Source organism: Pseudophryne corroboree, chromosome 5, assembly GCF_028390025.1.
Source record: "Pseudophryne corroboree isolate aPseCor3 chromosome 5, aPseCor3.hap2, whole genome shotgun sequence".
NCBI lineage: Eukaryota > Metazoa > Chordata > Amphibia > Anura > Myobatrachidae > Pseudophryne > Pseudophryne corroboree.
In genome coordinates this window covers 33,394,734-33,413,194 of record NC_086448.1, presented here as the reverse complement: position 1 = coordinate 33,413,194, position 18,461 = coordinate 33,394,734, and the positions used below count along the sequence as shown (strand labels likewise).

Below are 18,461 nucleotides of genomic sequence, written 5' to 3'. Positions count from 1 at the left end.
GGCGAAGGAGGGGGAGGCGTGTGTGCAGTGCAGTAAGGGAAAGGGAGGTGTTTGTGCAGTGCAGTGTGGTGAAGGAGGGGGAGGCGTGTGTGGAGTGCACATATCGGATTATGAAAGGTAACACGAGGCCACTAGAACTTACTTTCAGAGGTTCCGCCAGGTCCAGATCTTTAGTCTCTTTCAATCCGAGCGGGATCATGGGAACACTGATGGCGTCACTGAAAGTACAAAGTCATTTACAGGGGTGAGAGCCACACATACAGCAGGACGTCTCAGGACAGGTGTTATCACTGACATAAATCACCTGAATTCATGGACAGTCTCTGGATTACAGTGCATCCGGAAAGTATTCACAGAGCTTCACTTTTTCCACATTTTGTTATGTTACAGCCTTATTCCAAAATGGAATAAATTATTTTTTTCCCCTCAAAATTCTACACACAATACCCCATAATGACAACGTGATTATTATCACTAAGAGATCATATGTACATAAGTATTCACAGTCTTTGCCATGAAGCTCAAATATTGAGCTCAGGTGCATCCTGTTTCCACTAATCAATCTTGAGATGTTCCTACAGCTTAATTGGAGTCCACCTGTGGTAAATTCAGTTGACTGGACATGATTTGGAAATGCACACACCTGTCTATATAAGGTACCACACTTGACCGTGCATGTCTGAGCACAAACCAAACATGAAGTCAAAGGAATGGTCTGTAGACCTCCGAAACAGGATTGTCTCGAGGCACAAATCTGGAGAAGGGTACAGAAAAATATCAGCTGCTTTGAAGGTACCAATGAGCACAGGGGCCTCCATCATACGTAAATGGAAGAAGTTCGGAACCACCAGGACTCTTCCTAGAGCTGGCCGGACGGCCGGCTGAAGTGAGCGATCGGGGGAGAAGGGCCCTAGTCAGGGAGGTGACCAATAACCCGATGGTCACTCTGTCAGAGCTACAGCATTTCTCTGTGGAGAGAGGAGAACCTTCCAGAAGGACAACCATCTCTGCAGCAATCCATCAATCAGGCCTGTATGGTAGAGTGGCCAGACGAAAACCACTCCTTAGTAAAAAGCACATGGCAGCCCGCCTGGAGTTTGCCAAAATGCACATGAAGGAATCTCAGACCATGAAAAACAAAATTCTCTGGTCTGATGAGACAAGGATTGAACTCTTTGGTGTGAATGCCAGGCGTCATGTTTGGAGGAAACCAGGCACCGCTCATCACCAGGCCAATACCATTCCTACAGTGAAACATGGTGGTGGTAGCATCATGCTGTGGGGATGTTTTTCAGCGGCAGGAACTGGGAGACTAGTCAGGATAGAAGAAAGATGAATGCAGCAATGTACAGAGACATCCTGGATGAAAACCTGCTCCAGAGCGCTCTTAACATCAGACTGGGGCGACTGTTCATCTTTCAACGACCCTAAGCACACATCCAAGATATCAAAGGAGTGGCTTCAGGACAACTCTGTGAATGTCCTTGAGTGGCCCAGCCAGAGCCCAGACTTGAATCCGATTGAACATCTCTGGAGAGATCTGAAAATGGCTGTGCAGCGACGCTACCCATCAACCTGATGAAGCTTGAGAGGTGCTGCAAAGAGGAATGGGCGAAACTGCCCAAAGATAGGTGTGCCAAGCTTGTGGCATCATATTCAAAAAGACTTCAGGCTGTAATTGCTGCCAAAGGTCATCAACAAAGTATTGAGCAAAGGCTGTGAATACTTATGTACATGAGATTTCTTAGTTTTTTATTTTTAAGAAATTTGCAGAAACCTCCCAAAAACTTTTTTCACGTTGTCATTATGGGGATTTGTGTGTAGTATTTCAAGGGGAAAAATTAATTTATTCCATTTTGGAATAAGGCTGTAACATAACAAAATGCGAAAAAAAAGTGAAGCGCTGTGAATACTTTCCAGATGCACTGTAGAGCGTTACAGACTTTGATAAAGATGTAGCTAGCGGCTGAAGCCACGGAGACTGTGAGAGCAGAGGTGCCATAAAAGGACCACAATAGCCCCCCAGTCTTTCCAGGCATAAGAGGAAGAAATCTAATACACAATGGTGGTCATTCCGAGTTGTTCGCTCGCTAGCTGCTTTTAGCAGCATTGCACACGCTAGGCCGCCGCCCTCTGGGATTGTGTCTTAGCTTAGCAGAATAGTGAATGAAAGATTAGCAGAACTGCTACTAAATATTTTCTTGCAGTTTCTGAGTAGCTCCAGACCTACTCCTAGATTGCGATCTGCTCGGTTCGTTTAGTTCCTGGTTTGACGTCACAAACACGCCCTGCGTTCGGCCAGCCACTCCCCCGTTTCTCCAGACACTCCCGCGTTTTTCCCTGACACGCCTGCGTTTTTTTGCACACTCCCGGAAAACGCTCAGTTACCACCCAGAAACGCCCCTTTCCTGTCAATCACTCACCGATCAGCAGTGCGACTGAAAAGCACCGCACAGACAACAGCAAAACTGCTAAGTTTTTACTTAAATAACTAAGCGCATGCTCGCTGCATACCATGCGCATTTAGCAACAAATCGCAGCAAAGCGAAAATCGGCAACGAGCGAACAACTTGGAATGACCACCAATGTACAGTATAATGTTCTCCAGCACGGACCCATTCACTAGGAACCAGAGAAGACTCATACTGACCGGCTCCATTCCCCTGCCCACTCTGTAACTGAATCCAGAAAAAATAAGATTTTACTTACCGATAAATCTATTTCTCGGAGTCCGTAGTGGATGCTGGGGTTCCTGAAAGGACCATGGGGAATAGCGGCTCCGCAGGAGACAGGGCACAAAAAGTAAAGCTTTTCCGATCAGGTGGTGTGCACTGGCTCCTCCCCCTATGACCCTCCTCCAGACTCCAGTTAGGTACTGTGCCCGGACGAGCGTACACAATAAGGGAGGATTTTGAATCCCGGGTAAGACTCATACCAGCCACACCAATCACACCGTACAACTTGTGATCTAAACCCAGTTAACAGTATGATAACAGCGGAGCCTCTGAAAGATGGCTTCCTTCAACAATAACCCGAATTAGTTAACAATAACTATGTACAATTTATGCAGATAATCCGCACTTGGGATGGGCGCCCAGCATCCACTACGGACTCCGAGAAATAGATTTATCGGTAAGTAAAATCTTATTTTCTCTATCGTCCTAGTGGATGCTGGGGTTCCTGAAAGGACCATGGGGATTATACCAAAGCTCCCAAACGGGCGGGAGAGTGCGGATGACTCTGCAGCACCGAATGAGAGAACTCCAGGTCCTCCTTAGCCAGAGTATCAAATTTGTAAAATTTTACAAACGTGTTCTCCCCTGACCACGTAGCTGCTCGGCAAAGTTGGAATGCCGAGACCCCTCGGGCAGCCGCCCAAGATGAGCCCACCTTCCTTGTGGAGTGGGCCTTTACAGATTTAGGCTGTGGCAAGCCTGCCACAGAATGTGCAAGTTGGATTGTGCTACAGATCCAACGAGCAATCGTCTGCTTAGACGCAGGAGCACCCATCTTGTTGGGTGCATACAATATAAACAACGAGTCAGATTTTCTGACTCCAGCTGTCCTTGCAATATATATTTTTAATGCTCTGACAACGTCCAGTAACTTGGAGTCCTCCAAGTCACTTGTAGCCGCAGGCACTACAATAGGCTGGTTCAGATGAAATGCTGACACCACCTTAGGGAGAAAATGCGGACGAGTCCGCAGTTCTGCCCTGTCCGAATGGAAAATCAGATATGGGCTTTTGTAAGATAAAGCTGCCAATTCTGACACTCTCCTGGCAGAAGCCAGGGCTAGAAGCATGGTCACTTTCCATGTGAGATATTTCAAATCCACCTTTTTTAGTGGTTCAAACCAATGAGATTTTAGGAAGTCCAAAACCACATTTAGATCCCACGGTGCCACTGGAGGCACCACAGGAGGCTGTATATGCAGCACTCCCTTAACAAAGGTCTGGACTTCAGGGACTGAAGCCAATTCTTTTTGAAAGAAAATCGACAGGGCCGAAATTTGAACCTTAATAGATCCCAATTTGAGACCCATTGACAATCCTGATTGCAGGAAATGTAGGAATCGACCCAGTTGAAATTCCTCCGTCGGAGCACTCCGATCTTCGCACCACGCAACATATTTTCGCCAAATTCGGTGATAATGTTGCACGGTTACTTCCTTCCTTGCTTTAATCAAAGTAGGAATGACTTCTTCCGGCATGCCTCTTTCCTTTAGGATCCGGCGTTCAACCGCCATGCCGTCAAACGCAGCCGCGGTAAGTCTTGAAACAGACAGGGACCCTGCTGAAGCAAGTCCCTCCTTAGAGGTAGAGGCCACGGATCTTCCGTGATCATCTCTTGAAGTTCCGGGTACCAAGTCCTCCTTGGCCAATCCGGAACCACTAGTATCGTTCTTACGCCTCTTTGCCGTATAATTCTCAATACTTTTGGTATGAGAGGCAGAGGAGGAAACACATACACCGACTGGTACACCCAAGGCGTTACCAGCGCGTCCACAGCTATTGCCTGCGGATCTCTTGACCTGGCGCAATACCTGTCCAGTTTTTTGTTGAGGCGAGACGCCATCATGTCCACCATTGGTCTTTCCCAACGGGTTACCAGCAAGTGGAAGACTTCTGGATGAAGTCCCCACTCTCCCGGGTGAAGATCGTGTCTGCTGAGGAAGTCTGCTTCCCAGTTGTCCACTCCCGGGATGAACACTGCTGACAGTGCTATCACATGATTCTCTGCCCAGCGAAGAATCCTTGCAGCTTCTGCCATTGCCCTCCTGCTTCTTGTGCCGCCCTGTCTGTTCACATGGGCGACTGCCGTGATGTTGTCCGACTGGATCAATACCGGTTTTCCCTGAAGCAGAGGTTCTGCCTGGTTTAGAGCATTGTATATTGCTCTTAGTTCCAGAATGTTTATGTGAAGAGACGTTTCCAGGCTCGTCCATACTCCCTGGAAGTTTCTTCCTTGTGTGACTGCTCCCCAGCCTCTCAGGCTGGCGTCCGTGGTCACCAGGATCCAATCCTGTATGCCGAATCTGCGGCCCTCCAATAGATGAGGACTCTGCAACCACCACAGAAGAGACACCCTTGTCCTTGGAGACAGGGTTATCCGTAGGTGCATCTGAAGATGCGACCCTGACCATTTGTCCAACAGATCCCTTTGGAAAATTCTTGCGTGGAATCTGCCGAATGGAATCGCTTCGTAAGAAGCCACCATTTTTCCCAGGACTCTTGTGCATTGATGTACAGACACCTTTCCTGGTTTTAGGAGGTTCCTGACAAGCTCGGATAACTCCTTGGCTTTTTCCTCCGGGAGAAAAACCTTTTTCTGAACCGTGTCCAGAATCATCCCTAGGAACAGCAGACGAGTTGTCGGCATTAACTGGGATTTTGGAATATTCAGAATCCACCCGTGCTGTTTTAGCACTTCTTGAGACAGTGCTAATCCCATCTCTAGCTGTTCTCTGGACCTCGCCCTTATTAGGAGATCGTCCAAGTATGGGATAATTAATACGCCTTTTCTTCGAAGAAGAATCATCATCTCGGCCATTACCTTTGTAAAGATCCGAGGTGCCGTGGACAATCCGAACGGCAGCGTCTGAAACTGATAGTGACAGTTTTGTACAACGAACCTGAGGTACCCCTGGTGTGAGGGGTAAATTGGAACGTGGAGATACGCATCCTTGATGTCCAAGGATACCATAAAGTCCCCCTCTTCCAGGTTCGCTATCACTGCTCTGAGTGACTCCATTTTGAACTTGAACTTCTTTATGTACAGGTTCAAGGACTTCAGATTTAGAATAGGCCTTACCGAGCCATCCGGCTTCGGTACCACAAAAAGAGTGGAATAATACCCCTTCCCTTGTTGCAGAAGAGGTACCTTGACTATCACCTGCTGAGAGTACAGCTTGTGAATGGCTTCCAACACCGTCTCCCTTTCGGAGGGGGACGTTGGTAAAGCAGACCTCAGGAAACGGCGAGGTGGATCTGTCTCTAATTCCAACCTGTATCCCTGAGATATTATCTGCAGGATCCAGGGATCTACTTGCGAGTGAGCCCACTGCGCGCTGTAATTTTTGAGACGACCGCCCACCGTCCCCGAGTCCGCTTGAGAAGCCCCAGCGTCATGCTGAGGCTTTTGTAGAAGCCGGGGAGGGCTTCTGATCCTGGGAAGGAGCTGCGTGTTGCTGTCTCTTCCCTCGACCTTTGCCTCGTGGCAAATATGAATAGCCCTTTGCTCTCTTATTTTTAAAGGAACGAAAGGGCTGCGGTTGAAAAGTCGGTGCCTTTTTCTGTTGGGGAGTGACTTGAGGTAGAAAGGTGGATTTCCCGGCTGTAGCCGTGGCCACCAAATCTGATAGACCGACTCCAAATAACTCCTCCCCCTTATACGGCAAAACTTCCATATGCCGTTTTGAATCCGCATCGCCTGTCCACTGTCGCGTCCATAAAGCTCTTCTGGCCGAAATGGACATAGCACTTACCCGTGATGCCAGTGTGCATATATCCCTCTGTGCATCACGCATATAAAGAAATGCATCCTTTATTTGTTCTAACGACAGTAAAATATTGTCCCTGTCCAGGGTATCAATATTTTCAATCAGGGATTCTGACCAAACTACCCCCGCACTGCCCATCCAGGCAGTTGCTACAGCTGGTCGTAGTATAACACCTGCATGTGTGTATATACTTTTTTGGATATTTTCCATCCTCCTATCTGATGGATCTTTAAGTGCGGCCGTCTCAGGAGAGGGTAACGCCACTTGTTTAGATAAGCGTGTTAGCGCCTTGTCCACCCTAGGAGGTGTTTCCCAGCGCTCCCTAACCTCTGGCGGGAAAGGGTATAATGCCAATAATTTCTTTGAAATTATCAGCTTTTTATCAGGGGCAACCCACGCTTCATTACACACGTCATTTAGTTCTTCTGATTCAGGAAAAACTATAGGTAGTTTTTTCATACCCCACATAATACCCTGTTTAGTGGTACCTGTAGTATCAGCTAAATGTAACGCCTCCTTCATTGCCAAAATCATATAACGTGTGGCCCTACTGGAAAATACGGTTGATTCGTCACCGTCACCACTGGAGTCATCGCCTGTGTCTGGGTCTGTGTCGACCGACTGAGGCAAAGGGCGTTTCACAGCCCCTGACGGTGTTTGAGTCGCCTGGACAGGCACTAATTGATTGTCCGGCCGTCTCATGTCGTCAAACGACTGCTTTAGCGTGTTGACACTATCCCGTAGTTCCATAAATAAAGGCATCCATTCTGGTGTCGACCCCCTAGGAGGTGACATCCCCATATTTGGCAATTGCTCCGCCTCCACACCAATATCGTCCTCATACATGTCGACACACACGTACCGACACACAGCAGACACACAGGGAATGCTCCTAATGAAGACAGGACCCACTAGCCCTTTGGGGAGACAGAGGGAGAGTTTGCCAGCACACACCAAAAGCGCTATATATATATATCAGGGATAGCCTTATAATAAGTGCTCCCCTATAGCTGCTTTGTTATATAAAAATATCGCCATAAATTTGCCCCCCCTCTCTGTTTTACCCTGTTTCTGTAGTGCAGTGCAGGGGAGAGACCTGGGAGCCGTCCTGACCAGCGGAGCTGTGAGAGGAAATGGCGCCGTGTGCTGAGGAGATAGGCCCCGCCCCTTTTCCGGCGGGCTCGTCTCCCGCTATTTTGAGAAATCAGGCAGGGGTTAAATATCTCCATATAGCCTCTAGGGCTATATGTGAGGTATTTTTAGCCTTTATAGGTACTCATTTGCCTCCCAGGGCGCCCCCCTCCCAGCCCCCTGCACCCTCAGTGACTGCCGTGTGAAGTGTGCTGAGAGGAAAATGGCGCACAGCTGCAGTGCTGTGCGCTACCTTTAGAAGACTGCAGGAGTCTTCAGCCGCCGATTCTGGACCTCTTCTGTCTTCAGCATCTGCAAGGGGGCCGGCGGCGCGGCTCCGGTGACCATCCAGGCTGTACCTGTGATCGTCCCTCTGGAGCTTGATGTCCAGTAGCCAAGAAGCCAATCCATCCTGCACGCAGGTGAGTTGACTCCTTCTCCCCTCAGTCCCTCGCTGCAGTGATCCTGTTGCCAGCAGGAATCACTGTAACATAAAAAACCTAGCTAAACTTTCTCTAAGCAGCTCTTTAGGAGAGCCACCTAGATTGCACCCTTCTCGGCCGGGCACAAAAATCTAACTGGAGTCTGGAGGAGGGTCATAGGGGGAGGAGCCAGTGCACACCACCTGATCGGAAAAGCTTTACTTTTTGTGCCCTGTCTCCTGCGGAGCCGCTATTCCCCATGGTCCTTTCAGGAACCCCAGCATCCACTAGGACGATAGAGAAATACAGCATTAACGCAGAAATCTCGGAATGACCAGGACATCATTTTCCAACCGCTTACTCTGACTTACAGAAGTGTTCTCCCGCACAGCAATATGCCGGTGGTCTTAGAACAAACCGATCCTAATAACTATAAGTGTGGACCAGAAACGACAAATAATCCCCATCAACATCCTGTAGGAACTCATCACAAGTCAGCCAGGCTGGCTTAATGACGTGGTCAGCCAAGGACTGTGACCTGCAGCAAGCGTGCGGTGATAATGGACAGAGGTTGTGGTGCCCAACGGTCAGGCCAGGAGACAGTCCTGTGATGTATGTAAGCTCTCATGTAACACATGTGTGGTTTTCTATAAGGCCACAGCAGACAAATGTTACCTCTCATTCTGATAGACCTCCACCGAGCTGTTCAGTTCCTCCAGTTCCTCTTTCAGAAGCTGCAGGTTGGAGTTGACGTAGCTGAGCTCTAGTGCCACGGTCTCCCGGACTTTGTGGTTGGTAGTGGCCCTGTAAGGACACATTATAGTCAGAACATCAGAGGGGATGGTTAGAACATAGATTCCTCTCTTACTGTAAATAGAGATCAGAATGGGACAACATTATGTGCTTGACATAGTTTTAGGTTATACCTCAGTATAACAAATGTAGGGGACCAGCTCTTTACCTGCTGCCTGAGATAAGGTTCTGCACTGCGAGAAGATTAATTACACAGACTGACAGAAGAGCTTTTGGAGGAGATGAAAATATTTGGGAAGAGAAGGCAAACAACAGCACCTGTACTGAACTGGGAGATCGACATTCAGACTTACTGACACCATACACACAAGGTAAAGTATTAGAACAATTACTGCTAACCCTGGGTATAGAGGGCAATGCGTAGAACTTGGCACTCGGCCTACTATATAGGTCTGTAGTTGGCACCTCCCCTCTACATCCACCATGCAATAGCTCCTCCCCCTCTATACACCACCATGCAATAGCTCCTCCCCCTCTACACAGGGAGTTCAAGAGCAGGAAGGCTGTGGGCCTTACTCCTGATGTGCCTCAGCCTGGATCACAGCCACAGGGTGTTCCAATGTGAAGAGGCTACGGGCCTTACTTCTGATGTGCCTCAGCATGGATCCCAGCCACAGGGAATTCCAGAGCGAAGAGGCTGCTGGCCTTACTCCTGATGTGCCTCAGCATGGATCCCAGCCACCAGGAATTCCAGAGCGGAGAGACTGCAGGCCTTACTACTAATGTGCCTCAGCAAGAAGCCCAGCCACAGGGAATTCCAGAGCGGAGAGACTGCAGGCCTTACTCAGATACAGAGCTCACTTTCTTTTTTGTGCACCCTGTAGTGTATCTGTCCATCATACAGTAATGTCATAACATTAAAACCACTAAGAGGTGAAGTGAATAACATTGATTAATTATCTCGTTTCAATGGCAGATGTCAAGGGTGGCAGGAAGTGAACACTCCATTCTTGAGGTTGATGGGGTAAATGAAATATCCTGGGAACTGCTGGCACCTGCAGTGTTCCTGGTGAGTCCGTCATATGGTTTAAAGTAACAATCATTTAAAAGGCAAAACCAGGTTTGTTTTGACTTTTAAACAATTGGTACTTTAGAACATCAAGCAGACTTACCGGGAACCCGCAGATGCTTGCAATTGGCAGGCTATTACATTTACCCTGATGTGTTGGTAATAGGATAAATGGGCAAGCGTAAGGATCCTGAGCCACTTTGATGAGTCACGTTTTATTTGACATCATGTACGTCCGGGTGCATGTATGTTGTTTACCTGGGAAAGAGATGGCAGCAGGATGCACTCCAGGAAGAAGGTAAGATGGCGGAGGCTGTGTGATGCTCTGGGCAGTGTTCTGTTGGGAAATCTTGGGTCCTGCCATTCACGTGAATATTACTATGACAAGTACCACCTACCTACCTATACATTGCTGCAGACCAAGTACACGCCTTCACGGTAACAGTATTCCCTAATGGCCTCTTTCAGCAGTATAATGTGCCCTGCACACATTGTTCAGGAATGGTTTGGGGAACATGAGAGATAATAAGAATTTACTCACCGGTAATTCTATTTCTCGTAGTCCGTAGTGGATGCTGGGACTCCATAAGGACCATGGGGAATAGCGGCTCCGCAGGAGACTGGGCACAACTATAAAGAAAGCTTTAGACTACTGGTGTGCACTGGCTCCTCCCTCTATGCCCCTCCTCCAGACCACAGTTAGGATACTGTGCCCGGAAGAGCTGACACAATTAGGAAAGGATTTTGAATCCCGGGTAAGACTCATACCAGCCACACCAATCACACCGTACAACTCGTGATACAATACCCAGTTAACAGTATGATAACAACTGAGCCTCTCAACAGATGGCTCAACAATAACCCTTTAGTTAAGCAATAACTATATACAAGTATTGCAGACAATCCGCACTTGGGATGGGCGCCCAGCATCCACTACGGACTACGAGAAATAGAATTACCGGTGAGTAAATTCTTATTTTCTCTGACGTCCTAAGTGGATGCTGGGACTCCGTAAGGACCATGGGGATTATACCAAAGCTCCCAAACGGGCGGGAGAGTGCGGATGACTCTGCAGCACCGAATGGGCAAACTCTAGGTCCTCCTCAGCCAGGGTGTCAAACTTGTAGAATTTAGCAAACGTGTTTGACCCCGACCAAGTAGCTGCTCGGCAAAGTTGAAGAGCCGAGACCCCTCGGGCAGCCGCCCAAGAAGAGCCCACCTTCCTCGTGGAATGGGCTTTCACTGATTTAGGATGCGGCAGTCCAGCCGCAGAATGTGCAAGCTGAATCGTACTACAGATCCAGCGAGCAATAGTCTGCTTTGAAGCAGGTGCACCAAACTTGTTGGGCGCATACAGGATAAAGAGCGAGTCAGTCTTTCTGACTCCAGCTGTCCTGGAAACAAATTTTCAGGGCCCTGACTACGTCAAACAACTTGGAAGCCTCCAAGTCTTTTGTAGCCGCAGGCACCACAATAGGTTGGTTCAGATGAAAAGCTGATACCACTTTAGGGAGAAACTGGGGACGAGTCCTCAATTCTGCCCTATCCATATGGAAAATCAGATAAGGGCTTTTACATGACAAAGCCGCCAATTCTGATACACGCCTGGCCGAAGCCAAGGCCAACAACATGACCACTTTCCACGTGAGATATTTCAAATCCACGGTTTTCAGTGGCTCAAACCAATGTGACTTTAGGAAATCCAACACCACGTTGAGATCCCAAGGTGCCACTGGAGGCACAAAAGGGGCCTGAATATGCAGCAGTCCCTTAACAAAAGTCTGAACTTCAGGTAGTGAAGCCAGTTCTCTCTGGAAGAAAATCGATAGAGCCGAAATCTGGACCTTAATGGAACCCAATTTAAGGCCCATAGTCACCCCTGACTGTAGGAAGTGCAGGAAACGGCCCAGCTGAAATTCCTCCGTTGGGGCCTTCCTGGCCTCACACCACGCAACATATTTTCGCCATATGCGGTGATAATGGTTTGCGGTTACTTCTTTCCTAGCTTTAATCAGCGTAGGAATGACTTCCTCCGGAATGCCCTTTTCCTTCAGGATCCGGTGTTCAACCGCCATGCCGTCAAACGCAGCCGCGGTAAGTCTTGGAACAGACAGGGCCCCTGCTGCAGCAGGTCTTGTCTGAGCGGTAGAGGCCATGGGTCCTCTGAGATCATTTCTTGAAGTTCCGGGTACCAAGCTCTTCTTGGCCAATCCGGAACAATGAGTATAGTTCTTACTCCTCTTCTCCTTATTATCCTCAGTACCTTTGGTATGAGAGGAAGAGGAGGGAACACATAAACCGACCGGTACACCCATGGTGTCACTAGAGCGTCCACAGCTATCGCCTGCGGGTCTCTTGACCTGGCGCAATACTTTTCTAGCTTTTTGTTTAGGCGGGACGCCATCATGTCCACCTGTGGCCTTTCCCAACGGTTTACAATCATTTGAAAGACTTCTGGATGAAGTCCCCACTCTCCCGGGTGGAGGTCGTGCCTGCTGAGGAAGTCCGCTTCCCAGTTGTCCACTCCCGGAATGAACACTGCTGACGGTGCTAACACGTGATTTTCCGCCCATCGGAGAATCCTTGTGGCTTCTGCCATTGCCGTCCTGCTTCTCGTGCCGCCCTGTCGGTTTACATGGGCGACCGCCGTGATGTTGTCTGACTGGATCAGTACCGGCTGGTTTTGAAGCAGGGGTTTTGCCTGACTTAGGGCATTGTAAATGGCCCTTCGTTCCAGAATATTTATGTGCAGGGAAGTCTCCTGACTTGACCATAGTCCTTGGAAGTTTCTTCCCTGTGTGACTGCCCCCCAGCCTCGAAGGCTGGCATCCGTGGTCACCAGGACCCAGTCCTGTATGCTGAATCTGCGGCCCTCTTGAAGATGAGCACTCTGCAGCCACCACAGCAGAGACATCCTTGTCCTTGGAGACAGGGTTATCAGCCAATGCATCTGAAGATGCGATCCAGACCACTTGTCCAACAGGTCCCACTGAAAGGTTCTTGCATGAAACCTGCCGAATGGAATCGCTTCGTAGGAAGCTACCATCTTTCCCAGGATCCGCGTGCAGTGATGCACCGACACCTGTTTTGGTTTTAGGAGGCCTCTGACTAGAGATGACAGCTCCTTGGCCTTCTCCTCCGGGAGAAACTTTTTTCTGTTCTGTGTCCAGAACCATCCCCAGGGACAGTAGACGTGTCGTAGGGACCAGCTGTGACTTTGGAATGTTTAGAATCCAGCCGTGCTGTTGTAGCACCTCCCGAGATAGTGCTACCCCGACCAACAACTGCTCCCTGGACCTCGCCTTTATCAGGAGATCGTCCAAGTACGGGATAATTAAAACTCCCTTCTTTCGAAGGAGTATCATCATTTCGGCCATTACCTTGGTAAAGACCCTCGGAGCCGTGGATAGACCGAACGGCAACGTCTGGAATTGGTAATGACAATCCTGTACCACAAATCTGAGGTACTCCTGGTGAGGATGGTAAATGGGGACATGCAGGTAAGCATCCTTGATGTCCAGTGATACCATGTAATCCCCCTCGTCCAGGCTTGCAATAACCGCCCTGAGCGATTCCATCTTGAACTTGAATTTTTTTATATATGTGTTCAAGGATTTAAAATGGGTCGCACCGAACCGTCCGGTTTCGGGACCACAAACATTGTGGAATAGTAACCCCGTCCTTGTTGAAGTAGGGGTACCTTTACTATCACCTGTTGTGAATACAGCTTGTGAATTGCCTGTAACACTGCCTCCCTGCCTGAGGGAGTGGTTGGTAAGGCAGATTTGAGGAAACGGCGGGGGGGAGACTTCTCGAATTCCAGCTTGTACCCCTGAGATACTATCTGAAAGATCCAGGGATCCACCCGTGAGCGAGCCCACTGATTGCTGAAATATTTGAGACGGGCCCCCACCGTACCTGGCTCCGCCTGTGGAGCCCCAGCGTCATGCTGTGGACTTAGAGGAAGCGGGGGAGGACTTTTGCTCCTGGGAACTGGCTGTATGCTGCAGCTTTTTTCCCCTACCTCTGCCTCTGGGCAGAAAGGACGCGCCCTTAACCCGCTTGCCCCTATTGGGCCGAAAGGACTGTACCTGATAATACGGTGCTTTCTTTTGCTGTGAGGGAACATGGGGTAAAAATGTAGACTTCCCAGCTGTTGCTGTGGAAACGAGGTCCGAGAGACCATCCCCGAACAACTCCTCACCCTTATAAGGCAGAACTTCCATGTGCCTTTTGGAATCTGCATCTCCTGTCCACTGCCGAGTCCATAACCCTCTCCTGGCAGAAATGGACATTGCACTAATTTTGGATGCCAGCCGGCAAATATCCCTCTGTGCATCCCTCATGTATAAAAGTGCGTCTTTAATATGCTCTACAGTTAGCAATATAGTGTCCCTGTCTAGGGTATCAATATTTTCTGACAGGGAATCGGACCACGCAGCTGTAGCACTGCACATCCATGCTGAAGCAATAGCTGGTCTCAGTATAACACGTGTGTGTGTGTGTGTGTGTGTGTGTGTGTGTGTGTGTGTGTGTGTGTGTGTGTGTGTGTGTGTGTGTGTGTGTATATATATATATATATATATATATATATATATATATATATATATATATATACACACATACATACATACATACATATACTTCAGGATAGCCTCCTGCTTTCTATCAGCAGATTCCTTCAGGGCGGCCGTATCCGGAGACGGTAGTGCCACCTTCTTTGACAAGCGTGTGAGCGCTTTATCCACTCTAGGGGATGTTTCCCAACGTGCCCTATCCTCTGGCGGGAAAGGGTACGCCATTAGTAACCTCTTAGAAATTACCAGTTTCTTATCAGGGGAAGCCCACGCTTCTTCACACACTTCATTTAGCTCCTCAGATGGAGGAAAAGCTACTGGTAGTTTTCTCTCTCCAAACAGAATACCCTTTTTTGTGGTACCGGGGGTAACATCAGAAATGTGCAACACATTTTTCATTGCCTCAATCATGTAACATGTGGCCCTACTGGTAGTTACATTAGTCTCATCGTCGTCGACACTGGAGTCAGTATCCGTGTCGACATCTGTGTCTTCCATCTGAGGTAGCGGGCGTTTTAGAGCCCCTGATGGCTTTTGAGACGCCTGGGCAGGCACAGGCTGAGAAGCCGACTGTCCCACATTTGGTATGTCGTCAAACCTTTTATGCAAGGAATTGACACTGTCGCGTAATTCCTTCCACAGCACCATCCACTCAGGTGTCGACCCCGCAGGGGGTGACATCACATTTACAGGCATCTGCTCCGCCTCCACATAAGCCTCCTCATCAAACATGTCGACACAGCCGTACCGACACACCGCATACACACAGGGAATGCTCTGACAGAGGACAGGACCCCACAAAGCCCTTTGGGGAGACAGAGAGAGAGTATGCCAGCACACACCAGAGCGCTATATAATACAGGGACTAACTGAATTATATCCCCTTATAGCTGCGCTATATATATATATATATATATATATATATATATATATATATTGCGCCTAAATTTAGTGCCCCCCCTCTCTTTTTTACCCTTCTGTATTGTAGACTGCAGGGGAGAGCCAGGGAGCTTCCTTCCAGCGGAGCTGTGAGGGAAAAATGGCGCCAGTGTGCTGAGGGAGTTAGCCCCGCCCCTTTTTCGGCGGACTTCTCCCGCGTTTTTGAAACTCTGGCAGGGGTATTAATTTACACCTATATAGCCTCTGGGACTATATATGGTGTATTTTTGCCAGCCAAGGTGTGTAATATTGCCCTCAGGGCGCCCCCCCCCCCCCCCCCAGCGCCCTGCACCCATCAGTGACCGGAGTGTGAGGTGTACATGAGGAGCAATGGCGCACAGCTGCAGTGCTGTGCGCTACCTTGGTGAAGACCGAAGTCTTCTGCCGCCGATTTTCCGGACCTCTTCATGCTTCTGGCTCTGTAAGGGGGACGGCGGCGCGGCTCCGGGAACGAACATCAAGGTCGGGTCCTGCGGTCGATCCCTCTGGAGCTAATGGTGTCCAGTAGCCTAAGAAGCCCAAACTACCACCTGTTAGGTAGGTTCGCTTCTTCTCCCCTTAGTCCCTCGCTGCAGTGAGTCTGTTGCCAGCAGATCTCACTGTAAAATAAAAAAACCTAAAATATACTTTCTTTCTAGGAGCTCAGGAGAGCCCCTAGTGTGCATCCAGCTCAGCCGGGCACAAGATACTAACTGAAGTCTGGAGGAGGGTCATAGTGGGAGGAGCCAGTGCACACCAGTAGTCTAAAGCTTTCTTTATAGTTGTGCCCAGTCTCCTGCGGAGCCGCTATTCCCCATGGTCCTTACGGAGTCCCAGCATCCACTTAGGACGTCAGAGAAAAGGTTCTGACTTGGTATGTTATTTGTATTGTAAGAGCATTTTTTCCCTAGATTGTACTGTACATCATCTACACCGTTGTGCAATACAGGTATGGTTCCAGCACTCCCTATATCTATATTATACTGTACATCATCTACACCGTTATATGGTTCTGTATAGGCAGGTTTCAGCACTCCCCATATAAATATTATACTGTACATCTACACCATTGTACAGTACTGTACAGGTAGGGTTCCAGTACTCTCCTTATCTATATAGCACTTTATACCATCTACACCATTGTACGGTACTGTACAGGTAGGGTTCCAGTACTCTCCTTATCTATCTAGCACTGTACACCATATACACAGTTGTACGGTACTGTATAGGCAGGATTCCAGCACTCTCCTCATCTATATAGCACTGCACACCACCTATACCGTTGTACAGTACTGTACAGGTAGGGTTCCAGCACTCTCCTCATCTATATAGCACTGTACACCATCTACACCGTTGTACGGTACTGTACAGGTAGGGTTCCAGCACTCTCCTTATCTATATAGCACTGCACACCATTGTACAGTACTATACAGGTAGGGTTCCAGCACTCTCATCTATATAGCACTGCACACCATCTACACCATTGTACGGTACTGTACAGGTAGGGTTCCAGCACTCTCCTCATCTATATAGCACTGCACACCATCTACACCATTGTACGGTACTGTACAGGTAGGGTTCCAGCACTCTCCTTACCTATATAGCACTGCACACCATCTACACCGTTGTACGGTACTGTACAGGTAGGGTTCCAGCACTCTCCTTACCTATATAGCACTGCACACCATCTACACCGTTGTACGGTACTGTACAGGTAGGGTTCCAGCACTCTCCTTACCTATATAGCACTGCACACCATCTACACCATTGTACAGTACTGTACAGGTAGGGTTCCAGCACTCTCCTTACCTATATAGCACTGTACACCATTGTACAGTACTGTACAGGTAGGGTTCCAGCACTCTCCTTATCTATATAGCACTGTACACCATCTACACCATTGTACGGTACTGTACTCTACTGTACAGGTAGGGTTCCAGCACTTTCAATTGCCAGTATTGAGATGCACACTATTTCCTCAGTTGTATGACACAGCAGATTGTATTATGCACTCTACTAATCTAGACTGTGCTGGACACACTCCTCAGCGCTGTACAGTACTGTATATACAGTGAACCGCCGCACGCTCTTCTACCGAGGTGGGATTTAGAGAAAAAGAACTGGAAGAATAAAAATCCTACATTGGTATATTCAACCTTGATATGTGCAACACACACACACACACACACACACACACACACACCAACACCCCAACACTCACATCAACACACACACAGCAGAACAGGATTAGGTGGAGAGTGAGCGGTCATGCTGACTGGACTTGGAAGCAAGTTGGAAAAAAAAAAAAAAAAGGATGAAATCAGCAGGAAAGGAGAGAAAGAAACACAGTTTTGCTCCATAACAGGAAGAGCATTGCTGACTATCAGCTGGGTACAGCATCCTGCAGGCTAGCACACACGGGAGGCCTATGGGGAACACAGCACAGACTGCTGTCCGAGGAGCAGGTGATCGGCTTCCACCTCTATCCAGAATCAGTGACTAATCTCAGAACTGCAGGAGAAATGCGGATTTATCGTATTATGCTTTGGGAGATACAACGATCCTCGCGCGTAGTAACTGAACTTGTTTCATTGCGATATTGAGGAGTTCTTTTCATTTGATGTGTGAACACGTGCGCAGCCCTTGACAGGTATCCTGCGCACAGTGGCTCATGTAGAGTTGGAGATAAGGTTTGGAATGGTGCAAGATTCCATCTGAGGTGTATATCCCCGTTACGGTTCTTTACACTTGGAGTGGCGGAGAGGGGGAGGGAGGTGGCGGGCTGACGTAATGCAACTAAAAATAATTAATTAATTATGGAAAATACACAGAGCCGCAAGAATCTTAGTAACTGCAATGTGTCTAAAATATTACCCTTCTTCACCCGCGAGTCTACAAAATCTTCATGCCATTGTCCCTTCCTACTTGGACCACTGCAACCTCCTACGCTCAGGCCTGTCTCTCTCCTGACTCTCCACTGTCACATTTATCCTCAAAGCTTATCTTCCAATCCAGTCACTTTGCATCATCAGGTCCTCTCCTCCAATAGAATGTGATGGCAGATAAGAACCACTTGGCCCATCTAGTCTG

At 48.5% G+C, this 18,461-nt stretch overlaps 1 protein-coding gene across 2 annotated transcripts in view; it reads right to left on the bottom strand.

Moving 5' to 3' along the window:
* Positions 1–18,461, bottom strand: part of RHPN1 (rhophilin Rho GTPase binding protein 1) — a 157,584-nt gene that overhangs the window by 52,297 nt on the left and 86,826 nt on the right. For both annotated transcript variants that reach the window (XM_063921208.1, XM_063921209.1), the window contains 2 exons: positions 8,730–8,858; positions 143–218 (listed from right to left, as the gene is read on the bottom strand). In XM_063921208.1, coding sequence (XP_063777278.1) covers positions 143–218; positions 8,730–8,858 — 205 coding nt within the window. The remainder of the gene's footprint in view (positions 1–142; positions 219–8,729; positions 8,859–18,461) is intronic.